This window comes from Chanodichthys erythropterus, chromosome 18 (genome assembly GCF_024489055.1).
Source record: "Chanodichthys erythropterus isolate Z2021 chromosome 18, ASM2448905v1, whole genome shotgun sequence".
NCBI lineage: Eukaryota > Metazoa > Chordata > Actinopteri > Cypriniformes > Xenocyprididae > Chanodichthys > Chanodichthys erythropterus.
Window position 1 is genome coordinate 32,676,586 of NC_090238.1, and position 25,925 is coordinate 32,702,510.

General features: G+C 37.0%; 1 protein-coding gene across 1 annotated transcript in view; it reads left to right on the forward strand.

Moving 5' to 3' along the window:
- The window catches only part of fut8a (fucosyltransferase 8a (alpha (1,6) fucosyltransferase)), a 101,352-nt gene that overhangs the window by 69,611 nt on the left and 5,816 nt on the right, over positions 1-25,925 (forward strand). Inside the window, exons 4-9 of the mRNA XM_067366977.1 lie at positions 7,683-7,801; positions 10,299-10,461; positions 11,703-11,817; positions 17,097-17,334; positions 20,965-21,211; positions 24,211-24,387. Coding sequence (XP_067223078.1) covers positions 7,683-7,801; positions 10,299-10,461; positions 11,703-11,817; positions 17,097-17,334; positions 20,965-21,211; positions 24,211-24,387 — 1,059 coding nt within the window. The remainder of the gene's footprint in view (positions 1-7,682; positions 7,802-10,298; positions 10,462-11,702; positions 11,818-17,096; positions 17,335-20,964; positions 21,212-24,210; positions 24,388-25,925) is intronic.

The window sequence follows — 25,925 nt, forward strand, 5'->3', positions numbered from 1 at the left end:
AATAATTCATCAACTTGAGTTCATTGTCAATCGCTAGGCATAAATCTGCACTTTTTTTGAGAATCACTTTGAAGCAGTCTGAACCTTGTGACATTCGCCCGTGGGAATGTTAGCGGGAGTAAACAGTTCTGATGCTCACATAACAAGCAGGTACGAAACGACTAGTTAAGTGATCGCGGATGGTATCATTATCTTGGGCAGATATAAAAGTATAAGAGAATAAAAATAATAAAAGCAAAAATGTGTCTCCAAATATACTTGGGCAGCGGTTAATATACCTGGGCGGCCCGCCCAAGTAAAGTCTATGTGTGGGAAGCACACTAAATAATATAATTAATATAATAACATAATTTCTCTCTCTCTAATATATATATACATATACATATATATATATGTATATGTATATATATGTATATGTATATGTATATATATATTAGAGAGAGAGAAATTATGTTATTATATTAATTATATTATTTAGTATGAGAATATAATAGTGATGACAGCCATAAAATATAGCTTCATCTGTTTTAATAGCTCATGTCATTCCCAGCCTATGACTTTTTGTATAGAACACAATATAAGGTATTTGTTGTCGTTTTGTTTGGATTCTTTTTTTGTTTGTTTTGGTCCACACAATGAAAATCAATAGGGTCCATTGTATAGAGTAAACATTCTTCAGAATATCTTCTTTCATGTTCCACAGAATAAATAAATGCATACAGGTTTAGAACAACATGAGGGAGAGTACATGATGAAAGAATTTTCATTTTTGGTGAACTATTCCTGTTAGCATGCAGTCAAGGGGTTTGTAAGGGTTTTAAAGGTTTTTTTTTTTTTTTTTTTCTTGCCCGAATGTCCTTATAGAATATTCAGTCCCTTTTTACCCCTGCCTGTATGCTAAGAATAAGGTGTACACTAAAGCCTGAAATACACTACACAACTAAAATATGAAGCATTGTACACTTGCTAACTTTGAACATGGTTACAGAGAAAACCTGGGCTCCACACATTAAACGACAGAGGATCACACGTTACCAGACTTTCAATTCATTCCAAACACCCTTTAGCTCCACCCTTTGATATCCACCAAATGGATGGAATAGAATCATTCATAGTCATTCATAGTCTAATGATAAAATATCAGAGTCTATGCCCATCATATACTTACGTAGTGTAAAATCTATCAACTTCTTTCTCTTCTTTATAATTTTTTTATTGTGTTGTGAAGCATGTATTATAATATGGAAGTTACTCTTGTACATGCTATTTGTTGATTAAAAAAAATCTATCAACTTCGACTACTCTGCAAAATCTGCAGAGTGGCTCTGACTTTCAGCAATTAGTGACCACAAATTGGATCACAATTCTTGGCAAAAGTGTGTTCCAGCCTTGAGCAATTTTCACAATGACATCTGAGAGTAAGCCACTCAGTTATAGTTTTCAATCCTTGTGGTATTTTTTTGTAATCTATCACTACACAAGTAGGACCACACAAATTTGTTTCAGCAGCATTAACACAATGGCACCATAGAACAGCACCATGAACTTATTAGAGGGACAATCCCTCTGGAGTCACCTGGGGTTAAGTGCTTTGCTAAGTGGCACAATGGCTATGGCTCTCAGCTCACTCCTAGCAGGGTTTAAACCAGCAACCTTTCAGATTAGTAATGAGAAGTTTGTCTCATTTTACTGACTTGGATCTTTGAATCTCGTTCATCAAAATGAACAAAACTTGTTTTGAGACATTTCATTCATTTCAGCATAATATAATTAAAATGTTATATGTTAATAGCCAAATTCCCCAACACATCTACTTACATTCAATATTTCGAATAAGAAAAAAAATATAATGCAAGCAAGATCAAATTATGACATACTGAAACGATTAATTCAATGCTCCAGGCTATGCAGTCTGTTTGATTACCTCACATCCCGATCTGTCATTCGTTCTTTTGTCACTTCGCTTCTCCATAAGTTGAAGCCATGCAGTCTGTACTGGAAAGAGAATTGATTAGTTCCCCTCTTGAGTCTTCGGGCGTGAGTCGTTTGTTCTTTTGTCACATGACCGCTTCCCGGCTCAGTATCTTACAACAAACAACATTACATTTGTATTATAACTGTATGTTGTTATTATATGTAGGTATCTTTGCTTTATCAAAGTGATTTTTCCACATAATAAGGATAAAGTTTAAAGTAACCAACTCTTTATTAGCACATTAAGTGTTATGGAAAATAACCATCATGGCAGAAATTCACAAATGTGACCCTGGATCACAAAACCAGTTATAAGTGATTGTATGGGTCAAAATTATTGATTTTTCTTTTATACCAAAAATCATTAGGATATTAATCAAAGATCATGTTCCATGTAGATATTTTGTAAATTTCCTACTGTAAATGTATCAAAGATTTATTAGGACTTCATTTGGACAACTTTAAAGACGATTTTCTCAATATTTAGATTTTTTATTTATTTTTTTTTTCCACCCTCAGATTCCAGATTTTCAAATAGTTGTATTTCGGCCAAATATTGTCCTATCCTAACAAACCAAACATAAATGTAAAGCTTATTTATTATTGACCAAAATATTGACCCTTATGATTGGTTTTGTGGTCTAGGGTCACAAATGTATAAATTGTAAAAATTAAAAAGCTACAATTTGAGACTATAAATGCATCGCATAACTGTTAGGTTTTTTTTTTTTAAAAAAACTGATTACCCGTGTTTGTAAGGAAGTTTGGGGATTATGAACTAATTTCTGTATCCAATAAGGCTATCACGTCACATTACAAAAGAATGAACAACTCAGACCTAGAGACTAATCATTTCTCTTTCTGGAACAGACTGCACTATAGCCTATGGGGCTCAAGAGGTGAACTAATCAATACTGTTTCCTGTACAGAACCTTTAGGATTCCGGTCAACCCAAAATGAATGAATCCCTCGATGAAACAACTCGATGTTCCAGAGTCATATTAAAGATTTGTTCAAACTGAATGAATCATTCATGAATGACACATCACTATAACAGATACAAACCTTGAGCTTGTATTACACTTGACACAGTCCGCCATAGTGTAACAGTAGTCATGTTGTGGCATCATTCAGTTCTTGTTCAGCAATCTATATTTCTGTCGCACATACACCTACACACCAGGTGTCATACAAAACATCCTCAAATTCGTCAGTAATGACTGAAGAGGTTGACTATCTGTCTATCTATCGGCAGCTCTTGTCACTCTGAAATTTTCTCATAGAGGGTCAAAACCATAGCCCACAGCAAGCCGTTGGTACTTTCACCTGAGTGTGACAGTTTTCTGCATCTTTCGCTTACCGTTTTCACACTTATTTTTATCCTGTCTGCTTTTGTGTAAGCGTGTGTGTCCTACTTCGGTACAAGTGTCTCTGTGGGCTGCTACAACATCGCACAAGAGTTCAGCGTCAGCAGAAAACACGAGGCCTTGTGGGATTTCCATCACACCTCTATGACAGCCGTTCCCAAACCCTGGTGTGCTTCTAAATGTTTCTCTCTGCCCCTGCTGTGAGTGATGTGGCCTCATTAGCTAGTGATTGCTGGTTATGTAATGCCAAATGATGAAGCTCAGGTTTCTGAGGAGAGGTGATGTGTGATGAGAACAGGAAGAGAAAGAGAGAGAAGGGAGGTCAAGTGAATAGTGTATTCACTTGATTTCACCTCTATTGTTACTGGCTTAGAAATTGTTACCGGATTAAAGTGAAGACCAGCTACTGTTTCTCACACATACACTAATGTCCTCTTGTGGGTGACAGTTTGAGAGATTTGCGTTTTAAAGTGTTTGTCAGAATTGTGTTAACTGTGGCAGTATAAAAGACAGCAGGAAATTGCACCCACAACTTTTACTGTAACTTTCAGATGTGGCCTATTTATGAGTAAAACTGCATATTTAGTGAACAGTAATTTAGAGTTACATAAAATCTTAACTTATCATCAGAATTTGATTGGATATTGAAAAGTATTAACCTGGTATTAATGACATTTAAATGTTGTTTTATGGCTCGTTTCCACCAAGTGGTATGGTTCAGTTCAGTAGAGTAGAGTACGATTTGGGATGGCAGACCTTGATCCGGCTTGCATTTCCACCACCAACAGTATCCTTACTTTGTGTATGCCAGTTGGAAATCTCAAAAGCGAAGACCAGGAGACTTGGATGTAGAGATGCACCAATTGCAATTTTCTTGGCCGATTCCGATTTCTGATTTTTTTTTGTTAGTGTGATCTGCCGATACCAATTTTTGCTGATTCCGATTTTCTTTCTAAGAACTATAATTGGCAACATATACAAACAAAAATCTACTTTTCTTCAACGCAAAGTTTTATTTAAAAAAAAAAAAAAAAAAACACAAGTAAGCTCATTTTGGTACTTGTGACTCTGTTTGACTTCCGTCTCTGTTTGAGACCGAGCGTGGCTTGTTCATTCGTTATAGATAAGTGGTGCATGCGCTTTTGGTGTGAGCGCGAAACCTGCGGGAATGACTAAAATTATTTGCAATACAAGCACTATTTAACCAGAGCAAATGATACGAGTAAGAGAGAGGAGGCGCCTGCGTGGGTGTGCGTCTCTTCACCGTGACAGAGAAGAGAGCGAGAACGCGCAGCTGATGTTATTGCTTGTGCCGCTGGTAACAAAAGGGATCGGCTTGAAATCGGTAAGAAGTGAGACTGATCGGCCGATCACCGATCCGGGCCGATCCTGAGGGAAATCGTCTGATTCCGATCCCTGGCAGATCGATCGGATGTATCTTCAGCAGATTTTTTATTGAGAACACGTGCTGTCGGTAGCTGCAGTCATCAGGTCAGGCAGTGTACATTGAAGTTTATATTAATTTTAGAGGGCATGCTTAGGGATAGAGACAAAGCACCTGGGAGACGACCTTAAACAAAGCATGCAAATTAAGTTTTCAGGTATAGGTACCCACCCCAGATTCTAGAGTGTTGCACGTCCTAATCCAATGTGTGAATGTTTTGGCCAATTTATAAGGCTTTTTACAGGTCCTCTCTTGTCGGTTGTCATAATATTTCACAATGTAGGTGAGGACATTTGGCCCTCACAAGTATAACCAAACCTGTACACACACACACACACACAAACCCCATCTCGCTCATTTCCTTTCTCTCTCTTCTCGTTTCGTCCTTGACCAGCCAAGAATGACATAAATGTTTGACATTGCAATTTTTCTTCAATTCCAGCATCCCTCCTCATTCTCAGTTTCACCCATCTTTCTTTCTCTTTCTCTGTCTTTCATTCTGCTCCTTCTGTTGACAGACATCCATATGACCATTTGCATCCAGGTGAAATGGGGATGTGTTGTTTACCATTTCAAAACCCTATGCACGCCTTCCCATGAATGCATTTCCATCCCTCTCTCCTCAGATAAGACTTCTGCAGCCCTATCCTCATTTTTCCTCCCCCTCTTTCTCTCTATCGCTGTCTCTCTCTCTTTCAGGTGAGGCAGTTTTTCACAATGCTTTCCATTCACGCCAAACACATTTCAAATACAGCTCAGATTTCCACTACAAACCCACTGCAAGGGCACAGAGCTGTGCATGAGAAAAAGGAGGACTGAGATCTGCAATGCCATCCCCCGTGTGTGTGTGTGTGTGTGTTTGCATGTACTTTGGGCACAAAATCTAAAACCTTTCATTAGGGTATTTGGAGAAATCCTCATGTGGAAAAATATGTGTGAATGAATTAAATTAAATTAATATTATTATTATTTTAAAAATGCAAAAAAAAAATGTTTTCTTTTAGGGTTATTTTTTTTATTTATTTATTGGCTATTTTATTTACATTGCTTTTTGTAGGTCTAAAACAGAAATATGTATTTTATTATTATTATAAATAATACATTTATGAGAGAAGTTTTCTTTTAGGGGTAAGGTTACTTTTTTATTTTACTATTTTTATTTTATTTTTAACTTACATTAAAACAAATTATTGTTTTAAATATTTTATATATACACTACCGTTCAAAAGTTTGACAGCAAATCACCATATTAGAATGATTTCTGAAGGATCATGTGACACTGAAGACTGGAAAGAAAATTCAGCTTTTCCAACACAGAAATAAATTACATTTTATATTACAATAGAAAACAGTTATTTTAAATGTAATAATATTTCACAATATTACTGTTTTTACTGTATTTTTAATTAAATAAATGCAATCTTGGTGAGCAGACAAAACTTCTTTTAAAAATATAAAAAATCTTACCGGTCCCAAACGTATATAATATAATATAATATAATATAATATAATATAATATAATATAATATAATATAATATAATATAATATAATATAATATAATATAATATAATATAATATAATATAATATAATATAATATAATATAATATAATATAATAATAATATGCACTGATACTGAAAAAAAATTCATGGTTATTCAGGTAACGAATAACGTCGCTGTTTTTTTTTGGTTTTTTTTACTGTTAATGCGTTATTTTCACGTTAACTTGCCCTAAATTCAACACGAGAGATTTTCTTTGAATGCAGTATTAGTTGCAGTATTCGTTGCTTATAATTGACAGGATATAATCGGCCCTGATCATTGGCTATTTTTAAATAATCAACTGATGGCCGATAGTGAAAATAATTGCTTTTATTGGCCAATACCGATTATTGGCCAATACATCGGTGCACCTGTAATATAAAATAGCTAAAATGTAAAATGTATTTCAATTACTTTTGAGTGATAAACCAATTGTATTTGTTTTAGATGTTCAGCTGGCACCTAATGAAGTGGCCCTTAGATAATATGAGTCTGTCACCCCTGGTGTATGAAAATTATAATTAGCTTTTTTAGAAAAGGAATAGAAATGGTATGTCCCAATTTAGATATATATGCGTGTTTGTGTGTACATGTTTTTGTGACATATCAGGACACAAATGTGTATAATGACATGGGTATGACATAGGTAGCTATTACAAGGAGAGGGTGATTTATGAGGACATTACCCATGTCCCCACTTTTCAAAAGGCTTATAAATCATACTGAATGAGTTTTTGTGAGAAAGTAAAAGTGTGGTGTTAGGTTTAGGGGGATAGAAAATACAGTTTGTACAGTATAAAAACCATTACGCCTATGGAATGTCCCCACAATTCACAAAAATGAATGTGTGTGTATGTGTATGTGTGTGAGAGAGAGAGAGAGAGAGAGAGAAAGAGAGAATATGCAGGATCTGTATACTACTAAAGGTAGTCATCTCATAAATGAACTACATTTGGCTGAAGGAGTGCCAGGGAATGATGGAGGTTCAGGTCTTGTGATGTTCATCGGTAATGAAATTTATAAGATGGAAAAGTGTGTGTGGGACATCAGGAGCCCACGCTGAGCAGGCTTTGGTCAACTGTTTGTGTGTCTGTGCGTGATGAATAGCCCCTGCCACCAAATGAATTGCCCGCAGTGGCTGCCGCAACTGATCATTGCATTAAATTGGCACTGGAAGCAAGGAGCAAAGACCCCTGGGAAATTAGCCAACCACAATTCACCTTGACCCAGTAGGCCACACGTTCACTCTTGCTCACACGGGCTTAAATGTTCATAAGCGTTAACGCGCTGCACATGACATGCCAATTCCTCGGCCAAGGGCCATGCTAACATGTGTGTCTCTCTCTGCCTTCCAGGTTACCTGACGGACAGGCCGATGGTGGTCCTGGAGCGGTGGGTAAATTACGTATCCTTGAAGAGCAACTGATCAGAGCTAAGGAGAAGATCAATTCTTACCGTAGTCTCCCTGCTGATGGTGTGTAAATATACATGTTTATCTAAATAAATGTCATTTTTATGTAAAGCTAAAAGAATAATAGGGATTTTTTTTTTAGGCCAGTTTAAATTTGTACTTGCCTATAAATAAATAAATAAATAAATAAATAAATATTAAAAAAAAAAAAAAAAAAAAAATATATATATATATATATATATATATATATATATCACACACATACACATATATAATTATATATATTATATATAATTATATATATTATATATCACACACACATACACATATATAATTATATATATATATATATATATATATAATATTTAATTTCTGAATATATAAAGCAAATTTATTTTTATTATTTATTTTTTACTTGCCTGTCAAGAGTGAAAATACTGGTCAAAACACAAAGATTCTTAAAAGTATCAGAAAGGTATCCATAAAAGTATCATTTTTTAAGTATAAGGAATTTTTAATTAAAAAAAAAAAAACATTTCAATTTAATATAAATATAAAGGACATTAACTAATCCAAACCATACCTCTAGAAGAAAATGTAGCAGTTTTTTTCTTTTTACCTTTTAAGGATGTCTCAAGACATTCCCAAAGGGAGATTTTGTCAGATGTCAGATTTAGTAAAGTTCTGGGCATCCTAAAAAAGTGTTAAGTAAACACACACACACACGTGTAAGGGCTTACGGCTCTTTTTCAGATGTGCTGTAATGGCTTGCTGTTAATGCTGAGTGAAGGAAAGATGAAACGTGTCAAATTAATAGAAACCTTTTAATGGATGAAAAGTGTGTGTGTGTGTGTGTGTGTGTGTGTGTGTGTGTGTGTGTGTGTGTGTGTGTGTGTGTGTGTGTGTGTGTGTGTGTGTGTGTGTGTGTGTGTGTGTGTGTGTGTGTGTGTGTGTGTGTGTGTGTGTGTGTGTGTGTGTGTGTGTGTGTGTGAGAGAGAGAGAGAGAGGGTATTTGCAGTGAAGGATGGTCATATCACTACAGGGAGTCCAGACACTCCAGATACTTTTAAAAATAAATGTAATTATAAATATGTAATATAGTCTATAAATTTAACTTATATTTAAGACTTTATGTGGATCAGCAGATGATTCAGGGATGTTGGTTCACTTATGATGCTATAACACACTGTCTACAAAGGATATGACTGTAGTCGCGTCGTTTCGCGCTGCAACAGCTAGAAGCTGTTCACACCGGACACAACAAAGCGACCATTGCAAATACATTTGTCTTCCATATAAGAAGTAATGTGAGCGCTTGATGTCCGTCAGAAATAGAGCGGGGCATCAGTTTACCATCACGCCACATCCAGTGTAGACAGCATCACTGATTATAATGGGTTCTATTTGCTTTTGTCACGTTGGTCCGCTCACGTCTGGTGTAGACACAGTGTTAAGTTTTGAACCTGTCCTCAGTTCTGTATAATAACCCTGAACACACACACACCCTCTTTGACTGGTTTCTGGGTCACCTGCTCTTATAGTATTGCAGTGAATGATCTTTTGAGAGGAAGCATTAGTGGAACATTATACACAGAGGATCACAGCCATGTGCCGGATTGTCTTACGGCCACTGATACTCTTATTGAATGACAATGCTTTTTAATCCCACCACAACTTGGCGCTGCCTATAGCATCCTCACACATACACAGGACACACACATTCTTTATGGTCAACAGTACAAAACAAAAACAAAACCTCCATCCACATATCAACACAGTTCCTTGAATGCTAATTGTTGCAACTTCTTTATTTGTGGCGATATGAGTTTTTTTAATAGGTGATCTATAGGGTATCTACAAAGTGTTGTGTATATAATGCGTAATGTTATTATATTTGGTTTAATAACAATGAGCAATTACATATTCGTAATCTTTAAAATGAAATTTTAGGGGTCTATACGATTTTTTGAATGCTTGAAAGTAGTCTCTTATGCACCATGGCGGCATTTATTTGATAAAAAATACAGGAAAAACAGTAATATTGTGAAATATTGTTACAATTTAAGTGAAATTAAATGTTTCTATTTTAATATGATTACTCCTGTCTTCAATGTCACATGATCCTTCAGAAATCACTCTAATATGCTGATTTAGTGCTTAAGAAACATTTCTTATTGTTATCAATGGTAAAAACTATTTTGGCTACTTAAAGAGTTTGTTCACTCAAAACTGAAAATACTGTCATCATTTACTCACCCTCATTTTGTTCCAAACCTGTATGAGTTTCTTTCTTCTGTTGAACACCGATATTTTAAAGAATGTCGGTAGGAAAAAAAATACTATGGAAATCAATGGCTACTTTCAACTGTCTGATTACCAATACATATTACATACTGTTTCATACATATTTTTGTGGAAACCGTGACACATTTTCCAGCATTCTATGATGAATAAAAAGTTCAAAATAACAGCATTTATTTTGAAAGATTATAAATGTCTTTACTGTCACTTTTGATGAAGTTAATGTGTCCCACGAATGCGTGTTTGTGCGTGTGTGCAGGCCCAGGAAAGGACCAGGAGGAGCTGAGGAGGAAGGTCGAGAACGGTGTTAGGGAACTGTGGTATTTCGTACGCAGCGAGGTGAAGAAACTGGCACTGGTGGAGACTGGAGCGCTACAGAAACATGTCGACACACTCCTACAGGACATGGGACACCAGGAGAGGTTATATACACACATATATATATATATACATCAGGAATACACTCATATAGACATTTTGGCCATATATATATATATATATATATATATATATATATATATATATATATATATATATATATAATATATATATATTTTTTTATCTAATTTATTCCTGTGATAAAATCTGAATTTTCAGCATCATTACTCCAGTCTTTAGTGTCACATGATTCTTTAAAAATCAGTATTTATTTGAAATAGAAATCATTTACATTATTAACATTATAAATGTCTTTACTGTAACTTTTGATCATTTAGCTGTGTCTTTGCTGAATAAAAGTATTTTTAAGAAGTTTTATGTGCCCCAAACGTTTGAACGGTAGTGTACGTTTCTAGCTAAATATGAGAAACTACAAATTTCTTTGTTTATATGCTCCCTGCAATCCCTTTTTGGGGTCATATTTTTTTCTAAACATATGAAAACACAGCATTCTGTACAATTACGATCAAAACTTCAACTGAATGAATAAATTAAAATAATTTCCCATTCTGAACTCTGAACAATTATTGCTGTTAATTATGAAATCAAATCAACATCAAATGCAACACTCTGCATGGATACATTAGAAATGATTGGCCAGTTCCTATACAGCTCTCATTAAATCTGCATTACACAATTAACTTAGGCCTACAAATCAAAAAGAAAAAAATTCACTACATGAGCTTTATTTCACTACATTTGAAACAGCTGATGTATCAACAGGCATCAAAACATTTTATTACATAATAGAAATGATTAATATCTGTTTAATACTTTCCCCGTTTTTTGCACAAGCTTCACTTTGACGTGTCCTAATCATGTACTACATTTTATTAAAAAGGCAAAAAAAATTCTCTCTGTCTCTAATCTCATTCTAAACAGCTGTAATCTCATGTGGCAGTAATACCATTATTTAGGTTTAATGGGTGGGTATGTTTAGATCAGTGCGTTTACTTGTACTTCTGAAAAAAAGGCGGCCATGTGATGTCGAACAGCTGCAAAAAATGAAGTCATTACTACAGTAGTCTTAATTGTATTGTGGATGATTAGCAAGGCACAGGCCAGGCCAACTTTAGTTTGTGCCTGTAAAACTAATTTAATATTATTTCTTTACAAAATGCTCTGTAATTAGCCATAATCAATTGGTTTAATTAGCAGATATGGTGTGCTGTGCTTGTTTGAGTTTCGAGTTGTGTTTTTACATTAGTGTTTATATGATCTTTAGGTCCATCATGACAGACTTGTATCATCTGAGCCAGGCAGACGGTGCTGGAGATTGGAGAGAGAAGGAAGCTAAAGAACTGTCTGACCTAGTACAGAACAGAATCATGTACCTACAGGTAAATTATTTACACACACCTTTTTTGTTTTCCCTTTTCCTTTTTTCTTTTTTAGAAAGGCTTTATTATATTTATGATTATATTTTCAGTCATTTGTCCCTTGAGATTTTAATACAGCTCAGTAAACTCAAATCCTTTGATTCCTATACACCAAAAAGATTTGTTCAGATTTGCAAACCAATTCGCTCAGCGTGCCTTTTGTAAGTAGATGGCTACAAGTGGGTCTTTTTATGTTATTAATGCATCAGTGAATCATTGACCCAACTAATTTATTACAAAACCCCAAATCACTCAAGACTAAAACAAGTATTACCATATTTTATTAAAAAATTGCTTGTTAAAATTGTAATAAGAGGCTCTTGAAAGTGTGTTTAAATTTAATAGAAGAAGAAGTAGAAAAAGAAGAAAAAGAAATGTACTGTACAGTGCTACTTAGAGGCCCCAAATGTGATTTGCTCATGACTTGGAAGGCAGAAAAGCAGTCAAATGCTCTAAAAGGAAGACACTTCAGTGAACCTTTTTTTTTTCAATTTGTGGATGAAGTACACAAATCAAGCACTTGAGTAAAAGTAAAAATACCCTAATAAAATATTACTCCAGTCAAAGTATTAAATGGTTAGTTCTCCCAAAAATGAAAATTATCCCATAATTTACTCACCCTCAAGCCATGTATATGACTAGGTTTATATGACTTTCTTCTTTCAGTCAAACACAATAAGAGTTATATTAAGAAATATTCTGGGTCTTCTAGGCTTTATAATGGGAGTGAAAAGTAACCAATATTTTGAAGCCCAAAAAAGCACATCCATCCATCATAAAAGTACTCCATACGACTCCAGGGGGTTAATAAAGGCCTTCTGAAGTGAAGTTGTGCATTTTTGTGAGAAAAATATAGATATTTATAACTTAAAAAACTAGAATCGCTGGCTTTCATCCATGAATTGATTCCGGCGGAAGAGTGAACTTGACCTACACATGATGTTTTGATGAATGCGGAAGCACACAGGATAGAGCAAAACAAACCACGAATTAGAAGTGTAAAACGAGAACAAGAAACGCACGTTACTCTGTGCGTTCACTCGGCGGCTGCGGTGAGACAGTGTTACACACTGCTGTAAGATAGATTGATTTTACAATATCATATTAAATGCTGGATGGCTTGTGTTGATAAATGGCATGCAATTAATTTTAAAATGTATTGTATGATGGAGAAAATGCTGTATCACTGTTACTAAAAATAAAGCTGCGTCTGCATACTTCACAAAAGTGTTTTTCTCTGAGGCATGGTAAAGCATGGTACTCACAAAAAATCAAGAAAATTAGATTTAAACAATAAGACTAAGGGCCCTATCTTGCACCCAGCGCAATTGACTTTGTACACCGACGCATGTGTCATTCCTATTTTTCACCCGCGCAAAGCGCGCTTTTCCCTCCACAGAAGCACGTCGCTAAACTAGTGCAAAAAAGGAGGCGTGTTCCGGCGCAAACAATCCCTGGTGCTATTTTGCTGTTCCATTAAACAATTGCGCCACTGACCAGAAAAAACCTAGTCTAAAGTCAGTGGCGCATACACTTTGCTCATGTAATCTACACAGATGCAACAGTTATTTTTGCAAATCATAAATTGTTACACTAAAAAAATATTAACACATGAGATGACGGATATCATTGTGGTGTGCCACGAAGATGTGAAAAAACCTGTTTAACTGACGCTATTTTGGGTGGGTTTCGCCCATCCCCATACAACACAACTTCTCTGCTCTTACAAGAACATCAGTCTCCTCGGCTGTGAACCGCTCCTGGCGTGCGCCTGGTAAATACGCCATAATAATAGCAATCCATAATGGAACTTGCGCACCTAGTTTTAAAGGGAATGTTGGATGACGCTCCCGGAGCCTTGGTTAAAATTGCAATTTTCTCACGATTTACAAATAGTTGGAAACATTTGGGATATTGTAAGTACTCAAGTGAACAAAATATATAACACTGGCATAGTGGTTTTTGGCAAAATTTTACTGCAAAATTCTTACATAAAGCACCTTTTAAGTGTTACAAGTAAAAAGTACTGATCAATGAATGTTTATTCATTTAAACTTGTCATACACTGATAATAACTACTACTGATAATTTCAGAAAATTCAAGTGTGCAAGCAAGTTAAAATATAACAGTATATAAAAATAAGGAAAAACAAAATGTTTTTATGACGTCACGTAGGGCAAAATGTGTTAACATTTTAAGAAGAATGCTATGCAAACATACTAGTTTTATATCATTTGAAACTGCTTTGGCAGCGGGGAAGATTAGGGGGATCAAATGTAAAAATTTGACAACTTTTCAATGAACCCATATTGCTTGGCTCATGAATATTAGGGTCCCCCTCCATGTCTATATGGCGTCTGGCACTGCTTCCATTCCTCACAGCCTCTCTTTTGTCTGTATGTTTTGTTTGTTTTTCAAATTAAATGTGGCATCTGTTTCAAATAAAGTCTATTAGCTGAACAAGATCACAAACACTCACCCTCCTCCTTCCCTCTCTCCATTTATCACTGAGAGGGGTGATTATATTGCAGTTGGCGGGACAACAGTACATTGTCCCTCTCTCTGAGATGGGACGGGGTGGTTGTTTTGCGCTGACTCCACACTGGAGACTAAACTGACATTCAGCTGCAACACAATGCAGTGTCACGCACAAGCTCACAGGCTGTAATCAGCAGAGCTCAGCTTGATTCTGATTCCTGATTGATTCTCTTGCAGAAAGACTTTAAACTGCCGTCACACACTGAAGTTACGGTTGGAATGTCAACAGAACATTGTGGCTTTAGGCAATTGATGCTTTTACCTAATAATCATATTTGTAACTGCATATTTGTGATAGATTTTTCTTTAAGTTTTATAAGCAGTGGTATGAACAAAAAAAATGGTTGAAGGTCTGCAATGCTAAATGCAAATAATAAAATACAGCTAAATAATAGGAGAACAAAATAAATAGGCTTAGTAGTTATTTATAAGCTTTCAATATCATTTGCTTTAAATCTCAAGGCCATGCGTCCAATCAAACTCTGTTATTTAGATGCATACCACAGAGTGTGGTATTCAAGTCATTTAGTAAAAGCAAACTGCAAATTGACAAAATATGACAGATAACATTAAATATGGGTTTATGTGCAATTATAATACATATGGTTTGTGCCAACCACAATGTGATTTTCGTGGACAATTATTATGAAATAATCAAATTTAAAGGGTTAGTTCACCCAAATATGAAAATTCTGTCATTAATTACTCACCCTCATGTCGTTCCACACCCGTAAGACCTTCGTTCATCTTTGGAACACAAATGAAGATATTTTTCATAAAATCTGATGGCTCAGTGAGGCAAGACAATTAAAACTTTCACTGCCCAGAAAGCTACTAAAGACGCATTTAAAACAGTTAATGTGACTACAGTGGTTCAACCTTAATGTTATGAAGTGATGAGAACACTTTTTATGTGCCAAAAAAACAAAATAACGACTTTATTCAACAATATCAAGTGATGGGTGATTTCAAAACACTGCTTCATGAAGCTTTGAAGCTTTTCGAATCTGTGGTTCGGAGCATGTATCAAGCTACCAAAGTCACGTGTTATCAGTAAACCAGGCTTCGTTGCGTAATAAGTGTTTCGAAATTTCAATGGTTCACCACTGGGGGGCGTGACTTTGGCAGTTTGATACATGCTCCGAATCACTGATTCGAAACAAAAGATTCGTAAAGCTTCAAAGCTTCATGAAGCAGTGTTTTGAAATCACTCATCACTAGATATTGTTGAATAAAGACGTTACTTTGTTTTTTTTGCCGCACAAAAGGTATTTCTGTCACTTCGTAGCATTAAGGTGATCCACTGTAGTCACTTGAATTGTTTTAAATATGTCTTTCGTAGCTTTTTGGGTATCTGAAAGTGTTAATTGTCTTGCTGTCAATGCAGGCCTCACTGGGCCATTGGATTTTATCAAAAATATCTTAATTTGTGTTCCAAGGTCCTGGTGGTGTGGAACGACATGAGGGTGAGTAATAAATGACAGAATTTTCATTTTTGGGTGAACTAAGCCTTTAAATTGTCAGTTTATTTACTATTGTCAGTTTATTTGTCATTTTAATACAGAAAATGATCTTTTTTTCAATAGTTATACACCGATCAGGCATAACATTGTGACCTCCTTCCTAATATTGTGTTGGTCCCCCTTTTGCTGCCAAAACAGCCCTGACCAGTGGTATCTGGCTCCAAGATGTTAGCAGCAGATCCTTTAAGTCCTGTAAGTTGTGAGGTGGGGCCTTCATGGATCTTATTTGTTTGTTCTGCAAATCCCACAGATGCTCGATTGGATTGAGATCTGGGGATTTGGCAGGCCAAGTCAACACCTCAAACTCGTTATTGTGCTCCTCAAACCATGGAGAAACACTGCTTTGTATTATAACCTACTTATTAGGCCCAGGGGAAAACTTTTGTGCTGCTAGTACTAGGTTAACTTTGGCTAATAGCTTTGTGTCAACACTCTCCGTCAGAGAGACAGGTTAGAGCGGTAATGAGAGCCGGAGTGTGATTAAAGTGATGGAGTGTATTTTACTTTGTGTGTGAGAGACAGACAGGTTGATAACAAAGAAGCCATGTCTCTTATGAAGAATGACAGTCCTGTGTCTGTCTCACTACACTGCTGTCATCCATCTCTTATCTCCCTTGTGCCTTTCTTTCTCTTCACTCTAGTCATTCACTTCTCTATTGTCCCAGTATGAGAGAAACAGCGATAGATGGAGGGACCATTTTTCGTCCTGTTTGCTTCGTCTTCTTTTATCCAGCCAAGATCATTCAGACATTAAATTCTTCAGGCATCAAGGCCAAATTTATCATTTCCTCCAGCACATACTAAAAATATTTTTATGCCAGAGATGATTGGAGAACTTAAAAACCTTGACAAATCTGGTTCTCTGTGTATTCGATCATGTTTTTTTCTTACTGGTGGTCTTGAAAGATGTATAATACAAATGTCTCCATGAACCGCACGGTACAGAAGACACACTTGAGCTTTCTGTCTCATCAAATGCAAATTCATGTGGTGTTTTTGACATCTAGCAGATCAAGGAACCTGTTGGACTGTAAAAATGCCATAATACAGCAGCCTCAAATTGTCTTTCTACTGTAAAGCAATGCAATTCAGACATTTTAATGTACAATTTCAGTGTCAATGTGTCCTGTATGTGTAAAATCCTCTTCAAATCTCTCTCTCTCTTTACTGCTCTGTAGAACCCTCAGGACTGCAGCAAGGCACGCAAGCTGGTGTGTAACATCAATAAGGGTTGTGGTTACGGCTGCCAGCTGCATCATGTGGTCTACTGCTTCATGATCGCCTATGGCACACAGCGCACGCTTATACTGGAGTCACAGAACTGGCGCTATGCCACCGGAGGCTGGGAGACGGTCTTTAAACCCGTCAGTGACACTTGCACTGACCGCACAGGAGCCTCCACTGGACACTGGTCTGGTCAGTAACACATAACACACATACAAGGCTTCACTTTTCAGTAATATAATAATACACAACGATCAGGCATAACATTCTGACCACTGACAGGTGAAGTGAATAACACTGATTATCTCTTCATCACGGCACCTGTTAGTGGGTGGGATATATTAGGCAGCAAGTGAACATTTGGTCCTCAATTTTGATGTGTTAGAAGCAGGAAAAATGGGCAAACGTAAGGATTTGAGTGAGTTTGACAAGGGCCAAATTGTGATGGCCAAAACTGCAGCTCTTGCGGGGTGTTCCCGGTCTGCAGTGGTCAGTATCTATAAAAAGTGGTCCAAGGAAGGAACAGTGGTGAACCGGCGACAGGGTCATGGGCGGACAAAGCTCATTGATGCACGTGGGAAGCAAAGGCTGGAATGTGTGGTCCGATCCAACAGACGAGCTACTGTAGCTCAAACTGCTCAAGAAGGTTCTGATAGAAAGGTGTCAGAATACACAATGCATCACAGTTTGTTGCGTATGGGGCTGTGTAGCCACAGACCAGTCAGGGTGCCCATGCTGACCCCTGTCTACCTTCAGGGGTCTAGTGGAGTCCATGCCTCGATAGGTCAAGGCTGTTTTGGCAGCAAAAGGAGGTTGGTGTACATATATCAGTCGATACTGGATACAATATTGTTCATGCTTCAAATTTATCAGTTATCTGCCATAACACAAAACAAATAAGCTTATTAGCATTGGCAGAATTTTGGCATTAGTGCATCCCTAATTACATTCAGTCCATGCTAAAATGTGCCAGATGGTTAGGTGAAATTTTGAAGTGATCAGGGACATTAAAAATACACTTCATCTGTTTTTTTGTTTGTTTGTTTGTTTTTGCTTGTGTTGAGATTAGGGATGGGCATTTTTATTTTATTTTATATACTATAATTACATATTTTTACAGTTTTGTTCTTGTTTATTTGGCTTCTCGCTGTTTAATGATGTCAATCGAAGTGTTGGTCAATTGATTGTTTTTCATAAATGCGAACATTTATTCAATAATGGATGTTTTTGAAGAAACACACTAATGGTCATTTTTACATATACTGGCCCTGGAAGAGTCTGTCTAATAGGCTGAATCCAGCGTTCAGGGGAATCTCTCTACAGCTGGAGTGAACCTGCTGTGCTCTTAAAAGGAAAGCAGAGGGGAAGGAGAGACTGTCTTTAAAACATGAAAGAAATGACCTCAAAACAAAGCAGCTCTTTCCCATCGCTCTTTCCTCCCAGAGGACACAGTCTCTCTTAGTTTGCCCTAAAGTCTGAGTTTCTGCACTCCACCCAGCAGTGACATTGACAGAGATGTAGCAAGCGAGTGAAATTAAACATGCCATTCCAGCTCATTACGTTACATTTATGCATTTGGTAGGCACTTATATCCAAAGCGACTTACAGTGTGTTCAAGATGGAGCTCTAAGTGTTTTTTTTTTTTTTTTTTTTTTTTTTTTTTTTACACATTCTCTGGGAATTTAACCCATGACCTTGGTGTTGCTAGTGCCATGCCATCAGTTTTCACACATTAACATTAACATCTTGGTTTCTCATAATAAACGCACATACTGACAATACCCAGATGAATTCGGGCTAATTCTAGTGGAGCTTTCGAAAGATGGTTCTCCATAATGTACATAACATAACCTCGTTAATGCCTCTAGTTATGACACGCACGGGGTCAAAGGGTAGACGAAATCCTTGAGGATAATCCTGCTGCCGTTTAGAGAAAATACCCCCAGCAACATGCACACCCAAACACATGCGGCATTAAAATGAATCAGTGTCGCTTCAGCGGTACACACGCACAGACATCATGAATTAAAAATAATAAAGAAGCCTCCTCCCTTGAAGCCCCCCCACCCCCCCGCCCCTTCAATTTATTCATCAGGATGCAAGGACAAGATGTAATTTAGATTCTCTCGCTGCTCTAATGAGGATGAGAGAGAGAGAGAGTTATTTTGTTTATCAGTGCAATGAGGGGTGCTGGGCTGGAAAAACCTCATCCCCATGCAAAGAGCCTAACAGCAAGGTTATATAAGAACGGCTGGGGAGTTTCTCCAACACTTCTTTGTGTGAAAATACTTTTTAACATTTAATGCTGCATAAGGAATAATTTAAACCTGGCCTGCACAGTCTCTTTGAAGACGTTTTTCCCTGATAAAGGTTTTTTTTTCATGCTAGTGGTTGAACAATATGGATTTTTCAATAGCTATTGCCTTTTGATCCAGATATCTTTAGAGCATTTCAGCCACCATGTAATGCGCGTATATGCGCACAGGGCTTGACATTAACTTTTTTGCTCACCAGCCACTGTGGCTAGTGATTTTCCAAAGTTACAAGTCACTCAGCATTTTCACTGGCCGCAATTTTCACATCGATACCATGGGGAAAAACTGCCATATAGATATTTTTAATATTATCTCATAATTTGGCGGGAGGTAAATTAAGCTGCTGTCAATTTAAGACCTCATGCACGGATCAATTGCCTTTCATAATTGGCTGTGTTTACGTGAATATTCTCCAAGACCAGCATTTTGACATTTTTTGTGTATTTGACTGTTTTAGTGCAATAAACAGCGAAAAAGAACTCAATTTAGTACTGAGAGGCGACTTTATGTGTGTGCACTTTGAGTGTGTGAACAAAATCTGCGGGAATGAGTAAAAATGTGCACTATACGCGTAATCCCACGCCGAAATTCAAGCCCTGTAACACCATCAATATTCATTCAGAACAAATGACATGAGTGAGTGAGGGGAGGCGGGTTTGTGTGTCAACACGCCGTTGGAGAGATGAGTATCGTGTATCGATATTGTGTATCTATTATGCAGAAAATGAGCATTGGAAGCGCTATTTCAGTATCAATATTTATAGAAAAATCTATATTTTTGACAACCCTGCATTGCACTTAGTTTATTTCAGATCGCATTGAAAAAGACTACAATTGAAAAATGTATATGTTATATATAAAATTCATCCCGCCATAGTGGTTAGTAGGAGTGACTTTGTTACACGCCACTGCTGAAATCCACCCGCATTTGGCGGGTTGGCGGGTATAAATGACAAGCCCAATATATATACACAATATACATGGCTTCCAATATATTCTACATCCCCATGGCCTGAAACATACTCTTGGCATGTATGTAAGCACATAATAACATATCCAGTGTAATGGCATTGACTTTTGAAGGGAACTCCATCACCTCAACCCCTTGAGGTTTGTTACCACCACACTAATGCAAGAAGGCATGTGATGTATGTGACATATACACACTGACAAATTGTGCACCTTGAATGAACTGTAAGTCACTTTGGATAAAACTGCCTGCCGAAGGCGTTCATTTAATGTAATGTTGAATATGTTTTTATACCTACGTGTTGTAGGTTTGTGGCCTGAGGGTGTCTTTTTTCCTCTCCTGCTTCTGTGTTTTCAGCCCACACACTTTATTCCTTGTGAGCAGCTTCTCCGTCAAGCTTTATTGACTTGCTAATTGTAAATTAATCTCATATTGGAAAAGCATGTTTGGCCAATTTACAGTCCATTCTGCAATATTTAATTTCTCCAGTGCATTCCTTTATCTTTTCCACTCATTGTCTTCTGCCTTTGTCTGTAGGTGAAGCAAATGATCGGGATGTTCAGGTCATAGAGTTGCCCATCGTGGACAGCCTGCACCCTCGTCCCCCGTACCTGCCCCTGGCCATCCCTGAAGACCTTGCGGACCGTCTTCAGAGGCTTCATGGAGACCCACCCGTGTGGTGGGTGTCTCAGTTTGTGAAGTACCTGATCCGCCCTCAGGCCTGGCTGATGAAGGAGATGCAAGAAGCCACCTCCAAACTGGGCTTCAAGCACCCCATTATAGGGTGAGACGTTATACATCAAAACATCACATCATGCCATCAAATCCACTCAGACGCTACATATTTCACTGTTTTTATTAGTGAAGCTTACTAAGACAGAGTGTGCTATGCTTACTATACTTATTAAAGTGCCCCTATATAGCTTTTTCATGTGGTTAACATCATGTCGAGAAGACACTGAATTTGTACAGGTGCTGGTCATATAATTAGAATATCATCAAAAAGTTGATTTATTTCAATAATTCCATTCAAAAAGTGAAACTTGTATATTATATTCATTCATTACACACAGATTGATATATTTCAAATGTTTATTTCTTTTAATTTTGATGATGAAAACTGACAACTAAGGAAAATCCCAAATTCAGTATCTCAGAAAATAGAATATTACTTAAGACCAAAACAAAGAAAGGATTTTTAGAAATCTTGGCCAACTGAAAAGTATGGACATGAAAAGTATGCGCATGTACAGCACTCAATACAGTTGGGGCTGCTCGGGTGTTATGAGAGCCCAGGTTGCTCTGATAGTGGCCTTCAGCTCTTCTGCATTGTTGGGTCTGGCATATCGCATCTTCCTCTTCACAATACCCCATAGATTTTCTATGGGGTTAAGGTCAGGCGAGTTTGCTGGCCAATTAAGAACAGGGATACCATGGTCCCAAAACCAGGTCCTTTTTGTCTTTAGCCCAGGCGAGATGCTTCTGATGCTGTCTGTTGTTCAAGAGTGGCTTGACACAAGGAATGCAACAGCTGAAACCCATGTCTTGCATACGTCTGTGCGTAGTGGTTCTTGAAGCACTGACTCTAGCTGCAGTCCAACCTTTATGAATCTCCCCCATATTTTTGAATGGGTTTTGTTTCACAATCCTCTCCAGGGTGCGGTAATCCCTATTGATTGTATACTTTTTTCTACCACATCTTTTCCTTCCCTTCGCTTCTATTAGTGTGCTTGGACACAGAGCTCTGTGAACAGCCAGCCTCTTTTGCAATGACCTTTTGTGTCTTGCCCTCCTTGTGCGAGGTGTCAGTGGTCATCTTTTGGACAACTGTCAAGTCAGCAGTCTTCCCCATGATTGTGTAGCCTACAGAACTAGACTGAGAGACCATTTAAAGGCCTTTGCGGGTGTTTTGACTTAATTAACTGATTAGAGTGTGGCACCAGGTGTCTTTAATATTGAACCTTTTCACAATATTCTAATTTTCTGAGATAGTGAATTTGGGATTTTCCTTAGTTGTCAGTTATAATCATCAAAATTAAAAGAAATAAACATTTGAAATATATCAGTCTGTGTGTAATGAATGAATATAATATACAAGTTTCACTCTCTGAATGGAATTAATGAAATAAATCAACTTTTTGATGATATTCTAATTATATGACCAGCACCTGTAAAATTTGTTTTGTTTTTTTCACTTCGGAATGATGAGGCTGCGAAGAATCTGTGGTTATTACATTTTTTTTTTCCCCAACAATTCCACAGCAGTACAATCCCAATCTTTTGTTGTGTTCCCATCATTTTACTGACGACTGTTTCTCAAATCTCTGGGAGTTTAATGCGGGATTCGCAAAACCTTGCTTTTGAAATTTGGGTCAATACCCAGTTTATTTGGACCAGCTTGCTCCTCTGAATCACATTCTGTAAGTATGATTAATAATTGATATATTTTCCGTCGATTGTTCAAAATACAGCTGTAGGTCTCCGGCTAACTGGCTAACTTACATTGTAGTTCTGCTGATCAGCTAAAGGTACACTATTTTCTAAAAATATGTCAGTTAATGTCTTATAACATATCACAAACTAAGTTGACACTTACCACTAAGAAACGTCCTGCTTCAGTTGTGCTTGTGATTGAGATTCTGGTTGATCGACTACTTCAGACGTTTCATCGTCGGACTCTGGCTCGAATTAATAAGGTAAAATCTATGCCATCTTTTCTGTCCATACATTGTATACTCTTGAGAACTGATAAGCCTCCAAAGCTGTAATTCAGTTATGGCAATGGGCGTTTGGTTTCCGACACTCACTGTACGCGATAGACCAATCACAACAGACTGGGCCATCTGACCAATCAGAGCAGAGTAGGCTCATGGAAAGGAGGGGTTTAGAGACACTGAATCTTCGAACTGCTTCGAACAAATCGTTTAAGAATCTTTGAGAAATTAGGTGATATTAAACGTATATTATGAGAAAACCAAAGTTCTTTTTTGAACTTGCATGCATGTAAACCTGTTGAAGGAGACTCCCAAAACAATATTATGAACCGTAAACATGGCATAATAGGGGCACTTTAAAATAATATTTTCACTTGGGAAATTAAGCAATCAGCTAAAGCATAAGCTTTTTTGTTTTCTTTTTTTTTAAGTCCCTTAGTATAGTTTAAAAATGCAAAATGTTTTGAGAGTTGTACTCTTATTATTAATAATAATAATATAAATAAAATAATTGCATTCAAATACATTTAATATATATTTTTAATAAAAATATATATATATATAATTTATTACTATTATCAATAGTAGTTCCATTGTTTAAAGCCTCCTTAAGCTTAGGAAACACAGGCACTGACAGATTTTAAATGTATTTATGTGTGAGAGAGGAAAGGAGAGGGAGAAAAGGATGAGAGAGACCCTTTCACACAAACCACCACTGCTCCAACAATCAATCTCCACTTACACCCACTTTGCTCTCTACTGGGAGCGCAACCACTCACAGCCATCTTTCTGTCTCTATCTCTCTCACACACACCATTCTTACTTTCTATGTCATCTTTTTATTCAGGCGCCCATCCTTGCAATCACACATAGACACATAATGTTTGGCATTTTCAGAAAACCGGCACCCTAAAGCGCAAAACCTTTAAACATCCGATGGTTTTTTATTTATTTAAAAGAAATTTTATTCCCTTGGTCTGTATTTTTCCCTGTTCTGTGTCGACCTTGAATCCCTTTCTCAAATGGACACACACAATCAGCCTGACCCAGGTATTGCTCCTCTCTCTAGGGTGCATGTGCGGCGGACAGATAAGGTAGGGACGGAGGCAGCATTCCACCCCATAGAAGAGTACATGGCGCATGTGGAGGACCACTACCAGAGCCTGGCCCAGCGCATGCACGTGGACAAGAAACGAGTTTACCTCGCCACTGACGACCCCTCTCTACTGCAAGAGGCCAAGTCTAAGTGAGTACAATTTATACAGTTTATGAAAACATGTCTTCGTATCCCATGCAGTGTTTCTTCTCATTTGAATTTATCTTGTTTTAAAGATATTTTAACTGGAAAATTAGACAAAAAAGGATGATTAAGAGAATAGCTTAGAACCAAATCCTTACCAACATGGAACATCATCATTAAGTGAATGTAATAAAACACTTTATAAGGGCATCAACTTGACTAGCGCCGTGTGTCTACCAAAGCGTTTTGCAGAACAAAATCATTTAAAGGGGACCTACTATTCAAAATTCGCTTTGATAAGTGTGAGAACAACCAGTCTATAATGGTACAAATCCACTTTTTTTTTTTTTATAATTTCTATAAATTAAAAGCAGTCTCTTCAAATTAGTTGATTCCTCCCTATGATGATGTCATCATAGGGAGAAGCCCCGCCCACAACCGGTGATGATCTGCCCTATTAGCATAGACACAACTCACTGTAGCAGCTGGAGTTGTACAATGTCTGCACCAAAGAGGCATTATAAGTGTTGTTTTGAGATGTACCAATGTATATAAGAGTTTCCATAGACTCCTGCCATCTGAGTCACTGAGAAAATGTAATTTTCAAAGGAAATGTTCTTCAAAAAGAATATTGGTAAAGTCTTATACGTTTGCGCCAATCATTTTGCCGTGGACTGCTTCAAATAAGCATATAAGGCTGAACACTGCTACTGACAGTTTCCGACATTTTCAGTGCGTGAGATTGTCCTGTTTTGTTGTTTCCGGCATTCTGGAGCATGAGCTCTTGAAGCTCCACACTCTTTTTGAAAGGGGGTCGGGAGCACCAGCTCATTTGCATTTGAAGGGACACACATAAAAATGACACATTTTTGCTCACCCCCAAAAAGTGGCAATTTTACCATGCTATAAAAAAATAATCAGAGTATTTTGAGCTAAAACTTCACATACACACTCTGGGGATATCAGAGACTTATTTTACATCTTGTAAAAAGAGGCATAATTGGTCCCCCTTTAAAACAAGGGTCAGAGCGAGTACTTTTGTGTCAACATTTTTATATTCAGAAATAACACGTCCGCTGATATACCGTATAATAGCAACTAAAGCGCCTCAACTGAAAAAAGTGCTGCGATACCGAAATGCTCTCATGCGCCCACAGCTAGGCATTTTCAGAAGAGCTGCTGGTTAAAAATGCGTTGGTAGACACATGGCCTAAAGACCTGTTCACACAAAGGACTATAACAGTAATGATATAGTGCTAAAAATCATTCTAAATATAGAAGAATAGATTCACAGAGAAACAATATTGTTGGAATAACTCTCCGAAAAAAAATGTTTTCAGCTGATGAACGATAAAAACATTGACATCCAAGCAGAATCCATCCTACTAAAAAACTTGAGCATTTAAAGCAGCAGATGACAAAACTGCAGCGCACTTATAATAAACAGAACAATATTGTGTGTTGGTATGGATGAAATTGTAGCTATCTTTATAGTTATTGTTATTGGTGTGAATAAGACGATAACTGTAAATAAAGATTTAATA